The following is a 22,268-nucleotide window of genomic DNA, read 5'->3' as shown; positions in this document are numbered from 1 at the left end:
GTGTGTGTGTGTGTGAGACAGATGTCTTTGTATTGTTGTGTGGACAAATTTTGGTTTGAAACCATAGTCGTGGGGACATTTTGACGTTTTCTCACCAATTTAAATGAGGTTCACACTTGATTATAAGGTAGGGGAATGAAATATGTCAGTGTGTGTGTGAGTGAACGTGTGTGTGTGTTGCTCTTCCACACACTGGATTTATGACAGACCTGTTGCTGATTACTGTTCCTATAGAAGCAAACTGTGTCCTGCCACAAGTGTCAACACAAACCTCCAACACAGCAGTAAGAAGAGAAGTCTTTGTTTATTTGTAAATCAATCATTATAACTTGTTTTGAAATGACATGACATTCATCTGTTGAAAGCAGACAGCTGAGTTGATTAGGGCTTTAATATATTTTATCATAGTGTTATCTGAGGCGGTGCATGAACTGAGCAGTGTTGACTTTTCGTTGTTTGGAGAAGCAGGACTCCAGCCAGGTCTTGTGCACAGGGACAGCCTGAGAGTACTGACGCACCAGGTCCTGGAGCTCCTGGTTCACACACATCACACACAGATATTACAGTTTTTCACCACTGCAAAAAACACAGTTCCTGAAACTAAGGCCTTGTTTGTCAAAGCTCCACACACACAAACCAAAACCATATACACAAAATACAAAACATGTTACATCTCTTGCAAAAGAAGCACTACATCAAAAACTTAATAAACTCTTCTAAAAATGACACTTTAGCTTCCAAACTTTACACACAAACACCAAATATACAGAGCGTTCCACCGCCAACTGCACACCACTGTGCTACATCTAAAATAGTTTTCACATTTCTCTTTTTCTCATGATATATACTAAGTATAAAAACACTATTACTGTATGTTTTTGACATTTACATTTGTATCATGCTGTAAATATGAACACAAATACAAAGGGGAAACAAAATCTCTTCATTCTCAATAGTGAACTGAAGATGACATGAACATACTGTACTGTAAAATACAGTAGGCCTGTACAGTATGACAGTTACTGTCTATCCTGTCTCTGATCTCATCTGTAAGAATTGTCCTATTTCCTGTCCCGTCCTCTCACCACTCCCTGTCCTCTGTGTCCTCTTGCTCCTCTTCCTCCTTCTGGTCTGCCTCTTTATCCTCTTGCTCCTTCTCCTCTTTCTATTTCTCCTCTTGCTCTTCCTCCTCTTACTGGAAAACCTCTTCCTCTAATTCTTTCTCCAAAATTGTCCTCCATTGTTGATCACACCAAAGAGCAAACCTGACTCGTATTTATGGTGATCAAGCTGTGATTTCTGTGTGATCTGATTGGTTGCATGTGTCTTCACATGTGCATCCTGAGTTCAGGTGGTTGCTAACTGAGTGTGGTGTTTCAGTGGCAGTGTTTAGCAGCTAACACACAAAGGCGTTCAGTTTTGAATGATGTGTCTAAGTGGGTTTGGTGTTTTCCAAAACAATGTGTGTAGTGTTTTGCAAAAAGTGTGAGGCAGAGAATGTGCGTATAGTTGTGCACGTCTAGGCTGACATTTTGCTCCTTGTGTATCGAGTTTCAAAATCTGTTTATTAATTTTGATTTTTGTGTGTAAGCAATCGTAAAAAACTACTTCCTGTCCCCAAGACCAGAAACCGGAAGCTGCAGTGACACAGACTCACCAACACTGGACAGCTGAAGACTGGAAAAACATGACCTGGTCTATAAATTTGGGTTTGAGCTGAGGCAGCACTTGTAGGGTCAGAGTTTGGCATCAAAAGCATGAATGTGCAGCTGATAAACAGCAGAAATGATGTGATGCATCATGTCAACATGGAGCAGAGTCTCAGAGGAAAGTTTCGAACTACCCAGTGTAAAGTGCTCAGTGAATGTACTGTATGTCAGAGGTCAAATTACCATCTGTAAACCTCATAATGATACTAACCTGTGAGTGGATGTTGTTCTCCACCTCTGCGACTATGTGGGTGACCTCCAGGCTCATCATATCCTCCTCATCTCCATCATAAGTGCACTGCAGCTAAGGAGTTATTGACTCTGTGTTCACTCTTCTCTCCACAGAACCACACTGAATTGTTGCTTTTAAAACCATTTGACTTTAACAACAAACTGTGATGAAACCACTCAGTGTGAAAGGATATGTGATGAGGTAGCGGGCCAGCCTCTTCCTCTCTGATGCAGGGAGGTTGTAGAAAAACACACGGACTCCCGTCATGAAGCTGGGGAGCCCCGTGGGTCCGCAGCTCTGCGGAGGAGCCGAGGGGCCCGGCGTGTCTTCTCCTGTCTCACCAGTCAGCCTGTCGGAGTTACGCAACTGTGGTTCAGGGGAGGATGTTGACGCTGAAATGGAAGTCGGTGCTGTGGCTGTATTCTTGGCAGCTCTGCTGTGATAGTATCTGTCAGTCATGTTGAGGGAAAATGACTCCAAACTTCATTTAGACAGATGCACTCTGAGAAATAGACAGACAGATTTTATCTGCTGAAAACTTTACGGGAGGCAAAGTAGAGGTAAACCTCACTTAATCAAGATGCGTGGAGAAAGAAAAAAGTCTAAACAGGTCAGATCTCCAGCAGCACTTGCAGTACACAGAACAACTTTATTACTAGACTGACACATCTTGACCTCTGAAGGCTTTAAAAGATACATGAATGTGGGGATGCCTCTGGAGGCCAAGTGCTTCCTGATGAGCCGCTCTGTGCCATACCAGTTGAAGCCTTTGGTGGAGTGACCGATGCGAGGAAGATGAACACTTGCTTTGTGGGAAACAGACGAAGAGAGAAGGGTTAGCTTGGCTGTCAACTGGAACATGCTGCATTTCTCATGTCTACGCTCCACTCGAGGTGACCCGAAGGTGAGCTGACAAAGCATTGTGAGGTATACTATGACAGAAGTAGGTCATTTTCTTCTGATTCTCGTCTATTACGAAGAATGACCTGAGGGAAAATTCCTCAAATTCCTCTCTCATGTGTTCTTCAGTTGCTGTGCTTCAAAGAATGTCTACACCCACCCACCCACACACCCACACACCCACACACACACACACACACACACTCTTCCTATTTATCTTGTCAGTCAGGTCTGACAATAATCAAACACTGCTTACATCATGTCCCTCCTTTCTCTCTGTCCTCATGGAAGGAGCCTTAATTGTTACTTACTTGATTCACCATTAACAGACCACATGAAAAGATTTATAAAAGCTGTATGAAGATTCAGTGCTTCACTGTACCCTTATGTCTTTTGGCTGCAGCATAAACCTTCTTCAGCCCTTCATCCAGAGCAGTTAGAAGGATCCCAGACAGGTTGTTGGCTTTGTCTCTTTGCTGTGCCACTATCAGGGCCAACTGAGGTGACAGGAAGGAGGCTGAATCAGGTTATGGCATAATCTTATTAATGTTGCAATTTTATCTGCCACAGCTTCACAATTCTGTCACCACACATAAACCCAAACCTGCTTATCACTGATACTGCAAAGAAGCAGCATGCATAATGACACAAGCATGCACTTCCAGTTTTATGCGGTTTTATTCATTTAAACAAGACTTACTTGATCCTGGCCGTCCAGTCTGGACTGTTTGTCATCAATGGGGAAGAGCAGCACATTTCCAAGGTCCAAATCTAAAAGAAATAAAATGTTCACACTTTAATTTGTAATTTATCTACTTCATTCTCAACCAGACGCCTCTGATAAAGACATTTAATGGTATAAGTCTTCATTCTCTACGTAATCATGGCAAATCTTACCTTTCATCTTGCCAGCCAACTCATACTTCTTCCGTGGTTCATCCGATCTCACCTCCAGAGCAGTAAACAGGCCTCCCCTGCCCCACCGGCCTGAGTCATCTACACAAATATCACTACTTTGAGAAATACAGGACATACTATAGAAGAGGCGTTTCCTGTTCATACAAACTGACGTGTTGCTGTAATTCCTCACCAACACAGTGGACGATGACAGTGTCTCCCTGAGCAGCTTGTGGATGAGTAACATCCCCCAGAACATAGTGGATAGCTGTGCTGTCAGAGTCTGTGGAGCATACGCTTCCCTCCTCCTCGTCCTCCTCTTCCTCTTCTTCACTGTCCACAGACTGCAGGCACAGTGACCTGTAGCTGCATGACTCCCACCATGCCATTCTGCATGATAAACAAACACACCAAATAAAAGGAAAATAGTTTGTGTCAAAGATATTTAAGCTCAGTGGGTGAAGACACAGAGTGTGATTGACAGATATTCACTTTTTCTTGTATTTCTGCTCTTGCTGTTTCTTCTTCACATCCTCCTGAATTTTGGCTCGCTTGGCTGCGGCCTCCTCCCTCCTCTGTCGCCTCAGCTCCAGCTCGGCCTCAGTAAGAGGTTTCCTCTTCCTTGTTGGAATACCAAGAGCTGCTGACAGTGAAACCTGAGTATGAACACAGAAAATACATCAGTCACAGCTGCACAGTCACACATGCACAGTGCTGTTCAGATCCTTATCCATCATGCAGTCCCAACATTCCCAGGTTCATTCTGCAGCAGGACACTGAGTCCTAAAGAACTGTCTTCAACAGAACAGAGTCCTGGAGCAGATGGTCCAGCCCCCACAAAGTCCTGGTCTCAGCATCATGGAATAAGTCTGGGATCATTGACTCCTGCTGCACTGCAAACACCCCTGCAACTGTTTAATGAAAAATAACTGCACTCAAACCACACACAAAAGCAGGGTCTGCCACATGACTTCTCTGTCTGTCAACTTTTTTTTTTAATCCAATTTCTTTGTGAGCTGTTAGTGATTATCAGAGAAGATCAATGGCACTCATTACAGAGCAACATAACCTTCATGAGGAAGTTGTGTGTGTGTCTGGTGTGAGCAGCTCTGCCCTCAATCCAGAAGGAGGATTTCTGTAGTAGATTTACTTTGATGTTTAGGGTCACTGTCCTGCAGCTTCTCCTGAGCTTCAGCAGGTGGACAGACACCCTGACATTATCCTGGAAGATACAGAACCCAGACAAAATTCATGTTCCCATCGATGATGTGGAGCTATCCAGGTCCAGAGGCAGCAGAGGCAGCAGAGACCCAGATCCCGATGCTCCCTCCACCCTGTTTCACCTTTGGGATGATGGTTTGCAGAGCCCTTTTTACACCACACATAGAGCTGCATGTTCTTCATACAGTTCAACCTTGGTCTCATCAGTGCATCAAACATTTTCCCAGCAGTGTTGTGCTGAGACAAGCTGCTCTTTGACAAACTTCAGGGGCATGATTATGTTTTTATGGAGAGCAGCAGCTTCCTCTGTGGTGTCCGTGTCTGGACTCCATACCCCATGATGTGTCTGTGGTTGACTCATAAACAGAGATGTGAAACAGCTCCAATGATTCCTTTGGGCCTTCAGCTGTAACTCTGAGCTTCTTTGTTACTGATCATCTGTGCTGAGCTGTTGGAGTCGTCTTAGCTGGATGTCCACTTCAAGGGAGAGTAGCCAAAGAACTGAATGATCTCATTTATAGACAGTCTGTCTGACTGTGGACTGATGAAGATCTTAACTTTGAGATTACTTTCCAGCTTCCTGCAAAAAAAACATTCTTCATCTCATCTAATTTCTCTTCTAAGATCTTATTTGTGAGGCCTGGTTCAACATCAGCAGATGTTTCTGTGAATAACAAACTCAAAATGCTCATTCTGGTTTCACTGACTGGACTCCTGGTCTGATAACTCCTGACTGTAGTTAGCTTCTGTTCATGTCATTAGTCGACATACTTTTTCCAACATGCACTCTGAATGTTAGAGTGATGTATTCAATATGGATACACAACAAGACAATGATTTGTGTGTTATTAGTTAAAACAGATTGTGTTTGTTCATAATTGTCACTTAGATGAAGATCAGACCATATTTTAAGATAAATTTAGACATAAATGGAGATCATCCCGAAAAGTTGTTTAACTTTTTCTTGCCTGAATATTCACGTCTGATAAATGTTCAATCACTGAGCCGGGGACATGTATGTACACAACAATAAATTACATAACAAATTGTAACAAGTCAGTCAGCCACCTGTCATTTGTCACGTGTACTAAGGGAACAAAACTACAGGTATGAACACAACCTGTCATACCCCGCATGAAGGCTGTTTACCAGACCAAGTGCCAGAGCCAGTGTTTAGTTTGGTGCCACACATTTGGTGACAAAATCTGCAGGATGATCATTCAGACACCACAGCACACTGAGGACCAGTGTTTCATACACACTGAAGTATGAAGCTCAGATCAGCTGGTCCTTTAAAGACCAACAGATGTTTACTGCTCTGAATACAGGCTGCAGTTTGTGGTGCTGTTAGTGATTGACACTGACAGGTGTTTCTATGATTAATATCAATGAGGTGACATACAATCCATCATACAGAAGAATCAACGCCTCTCTAAAACAGTTTCAACAAAAATCTGAAAATAAAAACCATCATGAAGGTCAGATTTATTGCAGGACCGTTTTGATTAGACTGTATTCGTTTTTGTTAGGTGTTCCTAATAAACTGCCAATTGAGTGTAGCAGGTGCATGCCTCCCGTGGCACTACAACACTGCAAATGACACTCGGCTATAGAGCCCCCAGTGCAGACGGAACCTGTTCAAATACTCATGTATCTGTGTCAGGACTTTAAACACCAGGAAATGAAGGGTGATATTGATCATGAGTGTATGTGCAACAGATAAATGTGGAGTATTACTGATGTGTCTTATGTATACTGGTGCTGCTGTTTTTATTTTTGTTTTTTTATTTTGTTTTATGCTCTGAGTTTATAGTGTGTTCTACTCTGTGCTGTTTATTTGTTAATTTATTTCACAACTGCAGTTTGGAGTCAAAAACAATAAAATCTTCCCCATGGACAGAAAGTATCTTCTTAATCTTAATCTTGAAATATATTGTGCATGTGTGTTAAAATTCACTCTCCTTTCTTCAGCAGAATCAAACTCAGGCGGATGGAATCTCGTCTCTTTTAAGTAAATAGTCAATGTTTCCCTCAGCTGTAAGTCAAGGAGACACAAACTTACTCCAGCTTTGTGTCGCAGAGCTCGTCCGTCTCCTGCAGCTTTCTGAAACTCGGCCAGCTGCTCCTCCAACAGACGATCAAAGCTGTTGTGGTCATCAGAGCTGGGGTTCTTACTGTAGTCTTTCCCCTCAAAGTAATACATGTGGTCTGATGGACGGAACAGAGTGATGGTCAATGTAATTATTCATCATAAGCAGAGAAAGTTATGATGAAACTGTGAATTAGTGAATATGAACCATGTTGATTAAATGTGTATTTTCATGTGTGGTTGTGTTTGCAGGGAGACAATCAGAAGTAAAATTGAGATGTGCCAGAGCAACCTGTTTGACAAGAGAGCACACCAGTGATGTTCTCACCAAGATATTATGAAATGAAATTCACCTTAAACAAGGTAAAGAACTGAACAGACAAACAGAAACAAACAAAGCCACGGTGGTTTGATTTTAAAGACGTCATTAGGAAGTAAGACATACTCTGCCCGTCAGATCCAGAGCCGTTCTTCTCCTCCTCCTCCTCCTCCTCCTCTTCTTCTTCTTCTCTGAGTGAGGCAGAGTCTTCATCATCCACCCACTGACCATCACGTGACAGACCAAGGATCTTCTCTAGTTTCACATCCTGTACGGAGCTCTCTTCTGATGACAAGAGCTTATCTACCCCAAACTTCAAGATCTCACTGAGCTGTGTGGGGCAGGAAACATGACAACAAAGACAACGGTTTTTTTATGAAAGTGAACACAGGAACTGAGTGTTCAGAGTTCACAAACCTGCAGTCCTGCAGCAGCTGACTGAGCTTGGTCCAGTAAAGAGAAGCGACCTTCTTCAATAACAGTGTTGGTGAGGTGCAACTTGGACACGGCGCGAGAGTACATGATTTCCTCCACAGTGTCTCTTGCCAGAAGGCGGATCACTTTCACAGGCCTGTAATAAGTCACAGTCAATCAAAGGTTAAAGGAATTTAAAAAAAAAAAAAAAGAATGGTTGATATCAACGCAGCAGAGGCTGAGATTCACAAAATGCAGCTCAAAAGCATCTTTCGTAAACCTTCACTGCTTATTAAATCATCTTTCAGATGCAAAGTCCCAAATTTTCAGTTCCCCATTAAGACAGAAATATTGTCTAATAACACATCAACTGTTTACAGGTCTTGGAGTGTCCTACTCAAGTGGAAACCTCAGGGCTGAACTAGAATCCTCTCCTCGTGGTTGTATCCTTCCTCCACTCAGACTAGTTTCAGGTTACATCCTTGTTTCTCTAGAGTCATAGAAAATATGAACCATTTGTGTGAAATGTTGTCATAATTGCTGTGAAGTCTTGAGTAATGGCTGAAAATTGTTTTGTGAGGTCACACTGACCTTGACCTTTGACCTTTGAGCATCAAAATCTAATCAGTTCATTCTTGAGTCCAAGTGAATGTTTGTGCCACATTTGGAGAAGTTCTGTCAAAGCGTGACTGAGATATGAGAATGGGACATAAGGACAGACAACCCGAAAATAATATGCCTCTGGCTCTGACTGTCGCCAGCACAGAGGTGGTGCTGGTACAAAAACAGTTTTGGTCTCTAGAGCTAATTTCGTCCTTCATGACAACTGCTTACATTTTATTAAAATATAAAGCTATGTGTAATTGAGGGCGTGGCCTCCTTGAATGACAGGTGGGTGAGCGTATGCTTGCCAAAAACCAGCATGCACCAAAGTCTCTGCTCCACTCACGCCCCACTTTGCCCATATTTGGATTAGCTATGAATTCGGCAGACTAAGACACTGGCAAGATGGCGATGGTGCAGCAGCTCACTCTGAGCTTAAAAACCACTCTTCAGAAACCCGTGGGTGACATCACAGAGACTACAGCCATCTTTATTTACAGTCTACGGTCACGACTACATGTGAAAAAAAAGTTGCATAAAACATTTTGTGTGTCCAGAGGGATAAATGTTGATTACAAGTCTGAAAATAAAATGAATCGGGTTTAGAAAGAATTGAGTTCACTAGACATCTGTCCTCATCTCTCCATCTTAATCACTGCTAGCATAACACACCTGAACCTCCGACAAACTGTCGCCGGTCAAGTGGCATTGTTGGTAATGAAGACAAGAAGACGAATACATGGAATAAATGGTGATATGCCTGAATTTGCTGCATCAATTTTAACACTATTTTTAAATTGGCCTTTGTGAATGGGTAAATGCTACAGGTGTGCAATGCTAAATCACACACATGGAATACTCTGTCAAACCTAACTACAGATAACTTTACAAAGCTCCTCCAGAGCAAAAGAAAGCTGAGGAGGCTGAGTACTATATCCATGATGAGACCGTTATGTGTAAAAACACAGCGTACCCCTTTAACAAATACTTAAACTTACTTAGTACAATGTACACTGCACTGAATAATGTTTCATACACATCACCTGTTCTGACCAATCCGATGGCAGCGTGCGGCAGCCTGCAGGTCATTTTGAGGGTTGAAGTCACTATCCATAAAAATGACTGTGTCAGCAGCTGTAAGGTTCAGGCCCACTCCCCCTGCAAAGACAGGTTGTTAAGAACAGTGCAGACTTGTCTAATACAACGTATACTACTGGTGGAATGATGCACTTATACCGTTTACTACGGTGGCACTGAGCTCAACGCACTGCAACTTCAGAAAACACATGCAAACAGACAAAACACAAACAACTTCAGACAAAAGCTTCATCAGTTTGATTTGACAACACATGAGCTGCAAATACAACACAGCACTGGTTGTTCAATACTTTGTGACTTTTGAAGTTAAAAGCATTGAATAACAAGTGCACATGGATGTATTATAATACATGTACTTTAATTTATCAACATTATAATACATCCATTATAATACATCCATGCAAGTGCTTCCCAGTCAGGTTTGTTTTCCTCCAAGTTATCTTTTTGCCTTTATTCTGATAACGACAGTGAGAGAGAGACAGGGAAGTCAGGGAGAGAGAGAGAGGGAGAGAGAAAGGGAGAGATAGAGAGAAAGAGAATAATATGCAGCAAAGGGCCACAGGTCGGACTCGAACCCCTGCCGCTACAGTTAGGACTATGCAGGTACACTCTCTACCAGGTGAGTAATGGGGGGGCCCCTCATCACTATTCAGTGTCGCCTGGAAACACTTGTGTCGTGTTGTGAATATTTGCAGCTCATGTGCTGTCAAACTGATGTTTTCTGAAGTTTTGTCTATTTGCACGTGTGTTCTTAACTTGCAGTGTGTGGGCTCTCAGCACCACCGTAGCTTACAAAAACATACAGCAAAAGTGATCAGCTGTGACAGGAAGTAAGATTTCCTTCTACCTGCTTTCACACTGTGCATGAAGAAGAGATAGAAGAGAAAGTGCTGGCCTTATTTACACTGGTGTGTCATCCTGCCACAGCTCTTATCTCTGTGTGATCAGTCCCCTTTCCTCTCTCAGCTAGTTCTACGAACCCCGCTGTAGATTTAGATATGCAGAACAGCTTTGCAAGTGCAGCTCACTCACTGTTGAAAATTACTGTTATCTACCAGTGTTGTTTGGAAGACGCAATTCATGACTTACAGCATTTTAAATGATTACCTTTACCATACTTAGTACAGAAACTCACTCAGTTTCTATGAAATATATAATTACTAATGAGGCTGCACAACTAAAAAGCAAGGATCAGGATGTTTATGATGTGTAGGACAAGAGACTGTAAGTTCAAATAACAAGCACAATATGAACATTACTGATACCTGATAATGTTCAGTTTCATCCTGCACATAACAAGGACACAATCTGTCTTTCTGCCAACACTTTAGGGTTTGAGTCACCTGCTTTAGTGCTTAGGAGAAAGACAAATATATCTTTGCTGCTGAAGTTCTTCACTGCTAGATTTCGTTCTTCTCCTCGGACAGACCCATCCAGACGTTCGTAGCTATAACCTGAACAGAAAAAGTACTCAAGTTAGCACTTATTTGTGGAGAAAAATCAAAAAATATGTCATTAGGAGGTAAATTAAAGAAGAGTGTAGATAGGTTAAAAGAAGATAAGTTAAAATGTTAGTTAAGTTAAATCCCTTGTTGATGTTTCATATGGTTTGGAAGTAAATAAGGTTAGGATTAGCATTGTACTATTAAGATTAAACACATGCAAATTTTTTGCAAAATTGAAATCACTGCAACTTTAGACAGTAAAAAGTTAATGAGAAGAGAGTTTGAATAATTAGTCCTCGTCACCCCCCTCTTTCACCTCTGTACTCCATGTAATCTTGAAGAATGTCCAGCATCCTCGTCATCTGAGAGAACAGCAGGATCCGATGGCCCCTTCACTCACAAACATGAAAAGAGAAATAATAACAACAACGAGGAATATGTGACTTAATATACGACAGCGAATACAATGTAGTGCTCCAAGTGATCAGTACATTGTGTCAGCAGCAAACCACTACAACAGTGTACCAGCAGGGGGAGACAAACAACAAGCAGATCCACTCACTCTTCCTGTAGGTAGGCTAGCATGCTGTCCAGAAGGCAAAGTTTCCCACTGGCTTCAATGAGATGCTGCCCCATCTCAAACGGCTCCGGTTCCACCCCTGTCCAAAAAAGTTGAAGTATAACATATGGGTACAACTTCACAATAAGACTTATATTGTAAGTCCTTATAAAGGTTTTATGAATGGTTTATAACTAGTTTATTAATTAGCTTTTTAGTTAACACTTTATAAATAATTTATAAGCTGTTATAACACATTAAATTAAAAAGAGTAACCTGTTGCTTGCCAAATAGTGAGCCATCACATCAACATGTATCTGTACTGTTAAGCCTCTTCGCTCATTAGTTACTGAGCTTTCTTTGTTTTCTCCATCATCAGCATTTGTCGCCTGAGCGTCTCCTCCTGTAAGATTTAATGCAGTAGCCGTGGCACTGTGACCTAGGGCCTCACACTGACCTTTCACCCTGACTCACTCATTAACAGTGGGCAAATAAGAAAATTCCTTCACAAGATGATCATATCAAATGAGCAGATTCATGGTCTAAGGCCGTGGCTGTGTTGTTTACCTTGACATGTATCAGCAGCCGTCCTCATTCTAATCACAGCTGTTGATCACATTGTTCTGCTCAGTGCAGATTAACATGGAGAAGCTTTCTGCTGGTTGCTCTCTTCTTTAGGACGTTAACATCCAGCTAGAACACAGGTGGTAACCCTCCTTTACCTGGTGAACTGCTCATCAATTCTTTGTCCCACTCTTCACATCTCTGTGATTCTCCCTCCATCATCTTCATGTTTCTTCATCTCATTTTACAACCATTTATTTATAAGTTACCAGTAATAAATACTAGTAACTCATTAATAAATGATAAGGCTACACAATAAGGCTTATAATAAGGCTCCTATTACCAGTTATAAATGGTAGTAACTCATTAATAAGATTGAGTAGTAAGCATTAAGTTCAGCTTGCCAAATAGTGAGTCTGCATCAATGTATGAAACTGTGTTATAACTTGTTTATAATTGTTTGTTAACAACCGAATTAATAACCTCATAATAAACAATTGATAAATCCTTTATAAGAATAGTCTGATTGTATATTGGAACCAACATATGCTTCTATGTCTCATGTGCAATGAGTAACATCAGTCCTTTCAACACATCTTACCATCAAACAGGTACGGATGGTCGACACACTTTCTCAGGTTCATCAAGATGTTCAGCAGCCGTGTCTTGATGCCTTGTTCATTTCCAAAAGCCTCTGAAAGCAGAGAGGTGACTCTATGATTTTAAATGATCATCACAAACTCAGTCAGTCAGCCGGGTCCACAGTGCAGAAGTCTCACCTAGATCCTTCGTCAGAATGGCTTTGTAGTATGTCTTCTGGAGAGTCGACATGCCGTGATAGACCACCAGCTCCGTCTTCTTGGGCAGATCTACAGCCACCTCTGACTTGACTCTCCGCAGAAGGAATGGCTCCAGGACACTCTGTAGCTCAGCAGCTGGAAACAGCAGCAGAGGGACACAGGACACAGTGTAGATTCAATGAGCTATTACCAGAAGAATTACCATTCTTTATGCACCCATTTATGCACTAATTACCATTCTTTATGCACCTCTTTGTGGAGCAGTTCTTCTACAGAAGTACATCACTTAAATAACAAATATTGCTTTGTATGTAACTAATTTTTTACAATTCCTTATTTGACAAATTCTTTACCTGAATATAAAATGAATAAACAACGTAAACAACACTATGTTACATGACAATTATGTATCATACCAAGAGCAGGCTGCTTCTGTATATTTGAGTAAGAGTTAACAAAGTCGTCCGTCTCGTCAGCGGTGAAGATGCTGGGCTGAATGAAGCTCAGCAGGGAGTAGAGCTCCTGCAGGTGGTTCTGGATGGGCGTTCCTGTCAGCAGAACTCTGAACCCCACTGAAAACTACACAAGAAAGAGACATACAAACTCAATGAACTACAACAAACTGTGCTAACAGTGGGGAAAATGAAGGGACAAAAACTTGATGAGCAAAGCCAGGTGCAGCTCAGTACCTCTGTCAAGGTCTTGTGTAATAGTGAGTTCTGATTCTTCAGACGGTGAGCCTCATCCACTACAAGCACCTTCCACTTCCACCTGAGAGAGGACATACATGTACATGGAAATGCTGAATTCAATTCAATTCAATTCAATTCAATGAACTTTATTTGTCCTCTGGGGGCAATTTAAAAGGCACATAGAGCAGACATAAAACAACACACAAATACACAACAAAGAGCACACAACCAGTGCAAAACAAAGTGTACACATTAAAAAAATAACAATGACATAAAGAAACATCAGTGCGAAGAAAAAACAGTCCACAATGGTGCAAAACAAAACCTGTAATATTATAATGAGGATGACAATAACATGGGAGAATGACATCACTAGTGCAAATAATAATAACTGTAGACATTAATAACTGACTGACTGGCTTAATCAACCTCTGAAAATTCATCATTAAAGCTTCATATGAATAAATGATTTGATACCAAGTTAGTTACACACCTACGGCACAACTCCTCACACTAGAGTACAGTTCTAGTGCCCGCAGACCGTTAATGGGTTTGCTTGGTTCAATATTTATGAACATGGTCTTCACTGGTAATGTCTCTTACAACCAAACCTTATTTCAAATCCCTGCTTCTGTGTGTAACTGTATGAGCTGGTGTGTCTGATGATGTGTGTCACACTCACCGTCGCAAAAATGAGGCATCTTTGAGACAGAGCTGAAAATGACAGGATTTACAAAAAAAAACAAAAAAACATGTCAGTTTTAACGTAGATAAAACTTTAGGTTATTTTGTTTTCACAAAACAGCCACAGACCTCATATGTGGTGAGAAGAACATGGAAGTCCTGCATGTCTGTTCCTCTCTGAATCTCAGCGCGCCTCTCTTTGTCTCCCTTGTAACACAGCACAGTCAGAGACGGAGTAAAGCTGCAACCATGATAACCACAAGATGAGAATTTTACGTACAGTCCAGACTGTAAGTATTTGGACAGTTATGCATTCTTTGTTCTTCAGGCTCTCAGCTTCAGCACATTGAATTTGTTATAAAATAATGGATTCTACACTAAAGTGCCAAATCTCAGCCTTGACTAGGTTTACATCAATATAGAAAGAACTGTGTGTGAGATATGGCCCTTGTAACACATAAAGCCCAAATTTCAATGGTTCAAAAGTAATTGGACCCTGAGCTACTAAATATTTCTTGGGCAGCTGTGAGTTGTAGCCTTAGCCTTAGTTTGTGCACAAAGTAGCTCACACGAGGCTCAGAGCTGATTGAGAGTTGCCATTTTGATTGTGAGGCAAAGCTGTCTGGAGTAAAGAGGTGACCATGCAAGTGAAGAGGATAATGAGGCTGAAACAAAAATCTATCAGTGATATTAAAGGTTGTTATTAAAGGTTTGTCATAGTCGACAGTTGGGTACTTGCTAAAAAAGCAGGTGCACACTGGAAAACTAGAAAATGGGAAGTGATAGACTGAGGAGCACAAGTCTTGAAGGTAAACATTTGCTTGGTAAAGAAAAAGCCCTTCATGACTGCACAGCAAGTCAAGAATGATCTTGAAGACGTAGGAGGATATGTTTGCCTGTTGATGATGCACTCCACTTTCTGACCAGACTTAAGGCAGTGATCTGAAGGAGGCTGCAGCAAAGCTCTGGGAGAGCATCAGCAGGGAAGATACAAAGTGTCTGCTGTTGTCTGTGGGTCGAAGACTTCAGGCAGTCAATGACTGCAAAGAATTTTCCACAAAATATTAAACATTTTGATGATTTTCTTTGACTTCAAGTGTATGTATCCAATTATTTTGAACCTCTAAACTTTGACTGTGTTAAAAGCACTACATCTCCAACACAGTTCTTTCTATACTGATGTAAACTCACTCAAATTAACGCTGAGATTATGCAGTCTCCTCAAATTTAATGTGCTGAAATGCAGAATCTGAAGAACAAAAAAAAATGTGTCCAAATACTTATGGCCTTGACTGTAGCCTGTGATGGATGGTGTTATATGCAGAGTAACAATCTAAATACAAAAACTGGATGTAAATTCATAAATAAATGTGACAGTACCATTCCAACTCCTTTCTCCAGTTCTCCATGACAGAGAGTGGACTCAGAACTAAAAACGGACCTTTCTTCCCCAGAGCTCCTGACATGTACACCAGCAGAGAGATCGTCTGAGGGGGAAATATGATTATGAATTAGTGACAAAGAATATGCAGTCCTGACATCTTCTTACTTTGGGGTTAAAGGAGCCTCCGACACTAAGATGCATTTGTTGAAACCATCCAATCCAAATGTACAATGTTGCTATGGAAACAAGTTACAGGTGCATGAAATAGCCATCAGCTTATCTGTACTGGTAAAACTTGCTAAGGAATATATTACTGGTATACAGCACAATGATGGCTGGTAGTGCAAAATATTTTTGTGAATGATTCATTTGGTAATTATAAGCACACATAGGTGACCTTCAATTTACCTCAGTAATAGTTTCAGCCAATTCTGAATGAAAAGAGGCTCTTTTCAAAAGTCTGTTATTTTCTGATGACAAATTGACATCACAAAAAGCACAGGTGCAACTAATTTCATTAACAATAGCTCAACTCTATCTCATGTCCCACTGAGTGTCCATTAAGGTGAGCCATCATGCACGCTGCATAAGATGCATTCATTATTACTGTAATTAGTTAAATTACTGAGCATTTCCTGCTATACGATGTCAAAATGTCTCCTGGCAAAAAAGTTTACATCTAAAAACACAAAATACAAAAACAGATTTTCCCCTTCCTTTCAGTAGCAATAACCCTTTCTGGACTAACATTAATACATTAATACATTTGACACATAGAAAATATATTTTGATTGGTTTTACAGTAATTACTATAAAGGTATGCTGAGAATATAAAATATAAAAATATATAAAACCCCCCTCCCTTCCCTGGTGCTGGCTCACTGTCACATTGTCATGACTCAGGGCATTTAAACAGAACAGAGCCATCGGTTATGTCATCAGTACCACCTGTGCTTTTCCTTCTATGAAAAGTCAAACTGTCTCCTGTGAGAAAAGGCCTATAAGTCAGTGTTGTTGTTTTTTTTAATACATGTGCTGAACAATAATTCCAAATATCATCAAAATCACAATAGGGCCAAGTGCAATATCCAAATAGCAAAAGCTGCAATTCTTTTGATAAAGGTCCAATCTGTCACAACAGTCCATAAATGAGGCATTGAGGTACTACAGAGACGCCCTGAACTAACCAAATCATATTCTCCAGACATAATGAAACATGTTTGTTTTTTTTCAGTGAAAATGAAAATATAAAAACTCCATCTGAAATTGTGACTCATATTTCAATCGCAATATCTGCCAAAATAATCACAACATGTTTTTTGGGTTTTTTTTGCATTTCATTTAGTCCTAATAACCATGCCTCACAATTATATTTTTAAAGCTGACTCAAGAATCTCTCACCTGACAGGTTTTACCTAAACCCATCTCATCTCCTAAGATGCATCCCTGCTGGTTCTTCAGACACTGAGTTAACCACTGCACACCGACCAGCTGGTAGGCTCTCAGTTGGATCCCTGGTAGGACACAACGGTACAAGTTGTCACTACTGAGATTAAAACACTGGATCATCTGATGGAAATAATAACATCACAAATAGGAGAACCATGAACATTATTAAACTGACTGAACAAAGCTTATGTGACAGTTAAAACAGATTAAATACTGTCTAAAACACCAGTTAGATAAACTTATCCTACTCCATGAATAAAGACAACTGTTACATTACTAAGCTAACAAGCCTCCATACCTCTTAAACCACACTTCTGTAAGTCGCACTGAGTAACACAAGTCTTCTTTTTCTCTGCTACGTTCTTTTTTATTCTTAACAAAATGTCCGTCATGTTTTCAGACCGACGGGACTTGAATAAACAGAACTTGGTTGAACACAGACATGTACGGACAAGCGACTGCTCAGAGTTGTTATGGGCAACTCCACTTCCTGGTTGGGTCATGTGACGCTGTGGGAAAAAGGCGCGCGACAGTTACCAGTGAGCAGTAATTTTTTCTTCTTCTTAAACTTTATTGAAAAATTATTGCAAATATAATATAATGTAACCGTAAAAGAACATTGTATATATGAACAAGCAGGAACTTAATGAGTAATTTATCCGAATAAGCAAACGGATACAGTTTTACAACGATAGTTATAAAATGGGGATTCAAGGTGTAAATTCAAGGAGCACATTAAACGAAAATTTAAACAAGCTGCTCTCTATTTGTACTTCTGGAAATAGTGAATGTTGGTTTATATCTCAATTTGTATAATCAAAGCAGGAAAGACTGTTTTTTTATTTTAAAACATACCCCCTTATGGATGTGAAATCACCAAGCAATACATATTCCCATTTACAGAAAAAATATGATTATAAACTTTGGACATAATAAGAGAAAATAAACTTATTATCAGTTTGAGTTTTGACAAAAATAAACAAGGGTTTTTTTTTTTTTTTTACGAATCTTGTCAGGCACTGACTTGTAAGACACAATCTGTGTAATAATTTAAACGGGAAATATTTTATTTTGTTATATATCAGGAGTCTATGATGCAGCATCTGAACCTTTTTCGAACAAATATTATTATATATTATATTAATTAAAAAATTACTATAATGAAAAATAACATGTGGGCAACCCACATTCGGGTTTGCCCACAGTTACCCCACAAGGGCCCACTGCTTGCCTGCCCAGCTGGGCCTGTATGTTTCTCCATCTAAGGGCCCACATTGAGTCCACGCTGCCTCCTAATCTGCCAGACTACACCTCAGTCTCTGTCTCAACTCCTCCCCACACAGTCAACCTACCTTTACACTTGCCCTTCACCACCCTTGAACCCCATTCAAATATTTTCCCAATAAATACCTTCCCAACACTCAAAGCAATGGTGTCTGTATCCAAATTTTACCTGAGCCATCACAAGCAACCAACATTTGGGTTTGGTCAGAAATAGAGGAACAGTAGGAGTCCATTTCTGCCCCTCAACGTACTATCTACACTAATATACCTGCCAGGGTTAATTATTGAAACTCAAGGTAACTATGTACAGCTAATTACCTTATTAAATGTACCTTATTGGCTCAAACTGAGGTGTGAGAACTAGAGGCATAAGTGACATTTGGGTTGACATGGACATCAAATAAAAGCTCTTGATGAGCCTGTTCTTCCTCCAAAATGACACTGATGAATTCTTCACAAATTTAGAGTTATTATTCAAAAACCAAAGGACTTAACACTGAACACACTGAACCAGTTGGCACCAAACGGTTTAAGTGCACTTGCATATTGAGGCTTGTATGAGTCAAAATGGCTGACAACACATGTGAGCTACATGAGTATCAGCAGCAAAATGATGTTTAAGTATTATAATAGTACTGGTTTGATGCCTCTGACTGTTATATCATTATATACAGTAGGCCTAATCATTATATGTGACACACACACACACACACACACACACACACACACACACACACACACTGAATCCCAGTAGGCCTACAGATACACAAATTTACACTGAAATCATTGAAACTGTTTTTCATAAAAAAGAATCTTATTTCTGAAACATTTCAACTTTTTTTTTAATAGGCTATTTTTTAAATGCAGTGGTCCTGTGTTTTCTTTCAGAGGGGTATAGTGTCCTCAAGTTGGCAATGACCTGGGCTGGTTATTGCTTGGCTGGTTCAAAAGGGGCTGTTTGGGGCCCTCAGTCTCTTCAGCTGGTTGTTCTCATCCTCCAGCCTGGATATATTCTGCAGGCTCTGGACCTAGTACATCTCTTGGTCTCGGGAAAATTCTCTCTGGAGAAACTCCCCACTTGCATTCCTGGATCTCCTGATACCATCGCCACCTCTGTAGTCCTCTATGCAGCCATCTACCCCTGAAGGCCACTTGATCTAGGTGCTGAGGTGAGCTCCCCATGGTAATTGGCGTCGATCTGGTACTGTGTGGTGTTATAGGAGGCCATTGGGTGCCCTTTGGCAAACAGCGGCTCTCTTACATGAATAACCCTGGCCGTCTCTCTCTCCTCCAGAGAGAGACAGTTTGTGATAAGGCTTCCAGTTGCGCCCCTTCTTGGGTTTCTTGCGCCTGTGTTTCCTCTTGCCCAGATGCGCCTCAGGTTTCTGGTGAGGCTAAGCTGCAGTTGGACGCTTTGGGGGCTCGTTTCTGGCTGCTAAGACAGGGCACACCTCCTCCTCCTGGCCACAGCCGCTTAGGGCTGCTGCTGGCTGAGAGATACTCTGTTTCTTGTGTTGTAAACTGTTTCTTGTGTTCTTCTCTTACAAAGCATTTCTCTGTGGGAATGAATGAAGTTTTTGTCTCTGATGATCAATGTTTGGCTAACAGGTTACCTATGGCTCACATATTAGCATATGCCGTGCCTAAAGACCTAAAGAGACAGAATGGTACATTAATAGCCAACGTGAAAAACATGAGTTATAGCCAACCTGGCAACCTCTTCTTTTTAGAGCGAACATTGGTCCAATTTATTTTCCAAGGATTACTGCAGTACATTCATAGCGACCTATCACATCAACTACAATATATTAGTAAACTAATATACATATATATATTTATATATATATGTATATTAATAAACCCTTATCCAGATGCAGCAGTTGTACTGACAGTGTTCAGTGACAAATAGTAGAAAATATCAACTGTTTGAGCAGGTCAGCTCAAAAAGTGACAAAGCAGTGTTCCAACTAAGTTAAGTAGTTAGTACAAATAACTCAGGGTACAGAAACACCAGTAGTAGTTTAGCAATCAGCTAGACTGTGACCTTCTCTCTCTCATATTTATTTGAAAGGAAGAATTCAGATGTTGCAGCTTGACCCTAACCCTAACAAAAAAACTTATGTGGGGCCTTTTCCTTAACATAGCGTACTAAATATATATGTTAGCCGTTAATGCTTCAGCTCACTGTCTGTCATAAAGCAATTATAATTGTGTGTATAAGTGTCGAAGAAAATGCTCCTCAGAAGGTGAATCAGGGAGAGTACCCCACATTTGGTGTCAAATATGTGCAGAACAGCACCATCTGGTGGTGTCTTTGTGTTACTTTAACTCTGTCCAACAGCTGCTGTTCAGCTCTGTGAAAACTAAAATCCAACATCTAGATGGTGAGGCTAACTGAGTGTTTGTACCTGGTTTTCATTTAAATAAATAGGTTTTATGTTGGTGTTTTTACTCTCTTTGTCAATCTTTCTTTATTAGCATAACCACAATTTCATATGAACATGACATTTTACAATTATTCTAATAACTAAAATGTGTCAACAAAACAGAGATAACAGTTTTAACTTAACCAGAAACCAGACCTTTAGTAACAGTCAGGTGCATGTGTGAACAACATACTACAAACAGATGTGTAAAAAAGGATGCTATTGTTGTTAAAGCAAAGGACATGAACGTGTAAGCAAAAAAGGTAGGTATAAAAGTATCAATATTAAACATACATATCTTGCCACAGAGTGGGGCCATCACGATAATCTAAAACTATGTGAAGCATTGCATTATGGGCCACCTATCAAATTTCATGTCTATAGCCTTCACAGTTTTTGGGATATTAATGATTAAATGCACTCATTCAAGAGAAATTAGGAACCTAATAATTACAAGCAATATCAAGAAGCAGTTAACAAGCTGATATACTAAGGCCTGGGCATGGCCACAGTTAGATAGATATGGGCTATAAGCCACATCACATTTCTTCCAGCCACAGCTGCCGTTGCAGTGCTGTTCAGTTGCTTTGACTGATTGACACATGAGGCAGCAGACTGTTTCATCTTTTCCTTATGATCTCATGTCACCTGTGCACGTGCACTAAAATCACATTTTGAAGCTCATTAAAGAAACATTTTTATTGGACAAGATTAAAACATTTTCAGTTTGATATGATACAAGTCAGTTATTAACTATTTAGACACAGACACTTTTCCCACTTGGGAATAGCTACACAGCTGTTTCATGCAGTATTCAATCTTCTGTCTTATGAAAATTGTTTACTTGCTCTTGTAACATGGTTATCATACAGCTCTACTTATGATGCCAAATGAAATCTTATATGAACAAATACATACATCCACGTTATATTCAACACAGCTGCAGTTCCACTCTGTCACAGTCTATGGTCTGGTATTAAATGGTATGTGGCGCCCTCATCTGTCCAAGTCTCAGCACTGCACCTTAGATTTAAACAAACTGTAATTGTTGAGGTCACTTCTACTAAAGCTCGTTTTATTTTGACTTCATTTGTTAAAACTCGCTGTAGTTTTGCCTCAGGCTGATTTTCAGTCTGGAAAATGTATATTGATCTGAATGAGCCTTTTTTAATGAGCAGAGCTGAACTATTTTCATGATTAAAATGTAAGAAAATAGTGGAAATGAGTGACTTGGATGTTGCCTTATGCAGTGACTGTTAACAGAGGTTGAGGTTGGAAACATTGACTGTGTTCATTAATATTAGAGGTGTCATTTATGTTCATGAAGGAAATGAGAATTTCATGATTTGTTCATATGAGTAACACTGCACAGTTGTTCTAATTAAAGCAGAAGATTGATCCAAACTTTGAAGGAACATTTAAGAGGTTTATTGTAACGATTCATATTGTACATTATGTTGTTACTGCTATACTTCAGGCTCATTGTAGCAGTTTACAGT

The 22,268-nt window shown here is 40.3% G+C and overlaps 1 protein-coding gene across 2 annotated transcripts; it reads right to left on the bottom strand.

Annotated features, from left to right (window-relative positions):
- Positions 1-285: 285 nt before the first annotated feature.
- Positions 286-17,537, bottom strand: chd1l (chromodomain helicase DNA binding protein 1-like). 2 transcript variants are annotated; one of them, XM_087180017.1, is made up of 25 exons: positions 17,358-17,537; positions 17,012-17,124; positions 15,607-15,713; positions 14,356-14,467; positions 14,225-14,256; positions 13,540-13,621; positions 13,267-13,429; positions 12,830-12,985; positions 12,652-12,744; positions 11,490-11,586; positions 11,244-11,317; positions 10,826-10,936; positions 9,428-9,542; positions 7,785-7,938; positions 7,494-7,698; positions 7,022-7,167; positions 4,231-4,394; positions 3,932-4,128; positions 3,739-3,837; positions 3,542-3,612; positions 3,224-3,338; positions 2,639-2,747; positions 2,138-2,389; positions 1,921-2,005; positions 286-533 (listed from the first exon to the last, which is right to left on the bottom strand). In XM_087180017.1, the coding sequence occupies exons 1-25, from the start codon at positions 17,449-17,451 to the stop codon at positions 411-413; spliced, it is 3,069 nt and encodes a 1,022-aa protein (XP_087036143.1). In that variant the 5' UTR covers positions 17,452-17,537; the 3' UTR covers positions 286-410. The 2 variants fall into 2 exon arrangements, with proteins under 2 accessions (XP_087036143.1, XP_087036144.1); XM_087180018.1 differs by having other exon boundaries at positions 17,012-17,179; positions 17,358-17,512.
- Positions 17,538-22,268: the final 4,731 nt, after the last annotated feature.

This window comes from Seriola lalandi, unplaced genomic scaffold, assembly GCF_002814215.2.
Source record: "Seriola lalandi dorsalis isolate HSWRI2012SDOR001 ecotype SW California unplaced genomic scaffold, Sedor1 jcf7180002054885, whole genome shotgun sequence".
NCBI classification, from domain to species: Eukaryota; Metazoa; Chordata; class Actinopteri; order Carangiformes; family Carangidae; genus Seriola; species Seriola lalandi.
The sequence above is the reverse complement of the archived record's forward strand: the minus strand, read 5'-3'. Positions and strand labels throughout refer to the sequence as shown.

What these genes read in the sequence shown, in the direction of transcription:
- chd1l (XM_087180017.1), bottom strand. Translation starts at nt 17,451, where the DNA reads ATGACGGACATTTTGTTAAGAATAAAAAAGAACGTAGCAGAGAAAAAG. An exon ending in CAGCTGCTGCAGGACTGCAG is followed by an intron (nt 7,699 to 7,784) that starts GTTTGTGAACTC and finishes TGCCCCACACAG; the next exon opens with CTCAGTGAGATCTTGAAGTT. An exon ending in GACTGGACGGCCAGGATCAA is followed by an intron (nt 3,339 to 3,541) that starts GTAAGTCTTGTT and finishes CTGTCACCTCAG; the next exon opens with TTGGCCCTGATAGTGGCACA.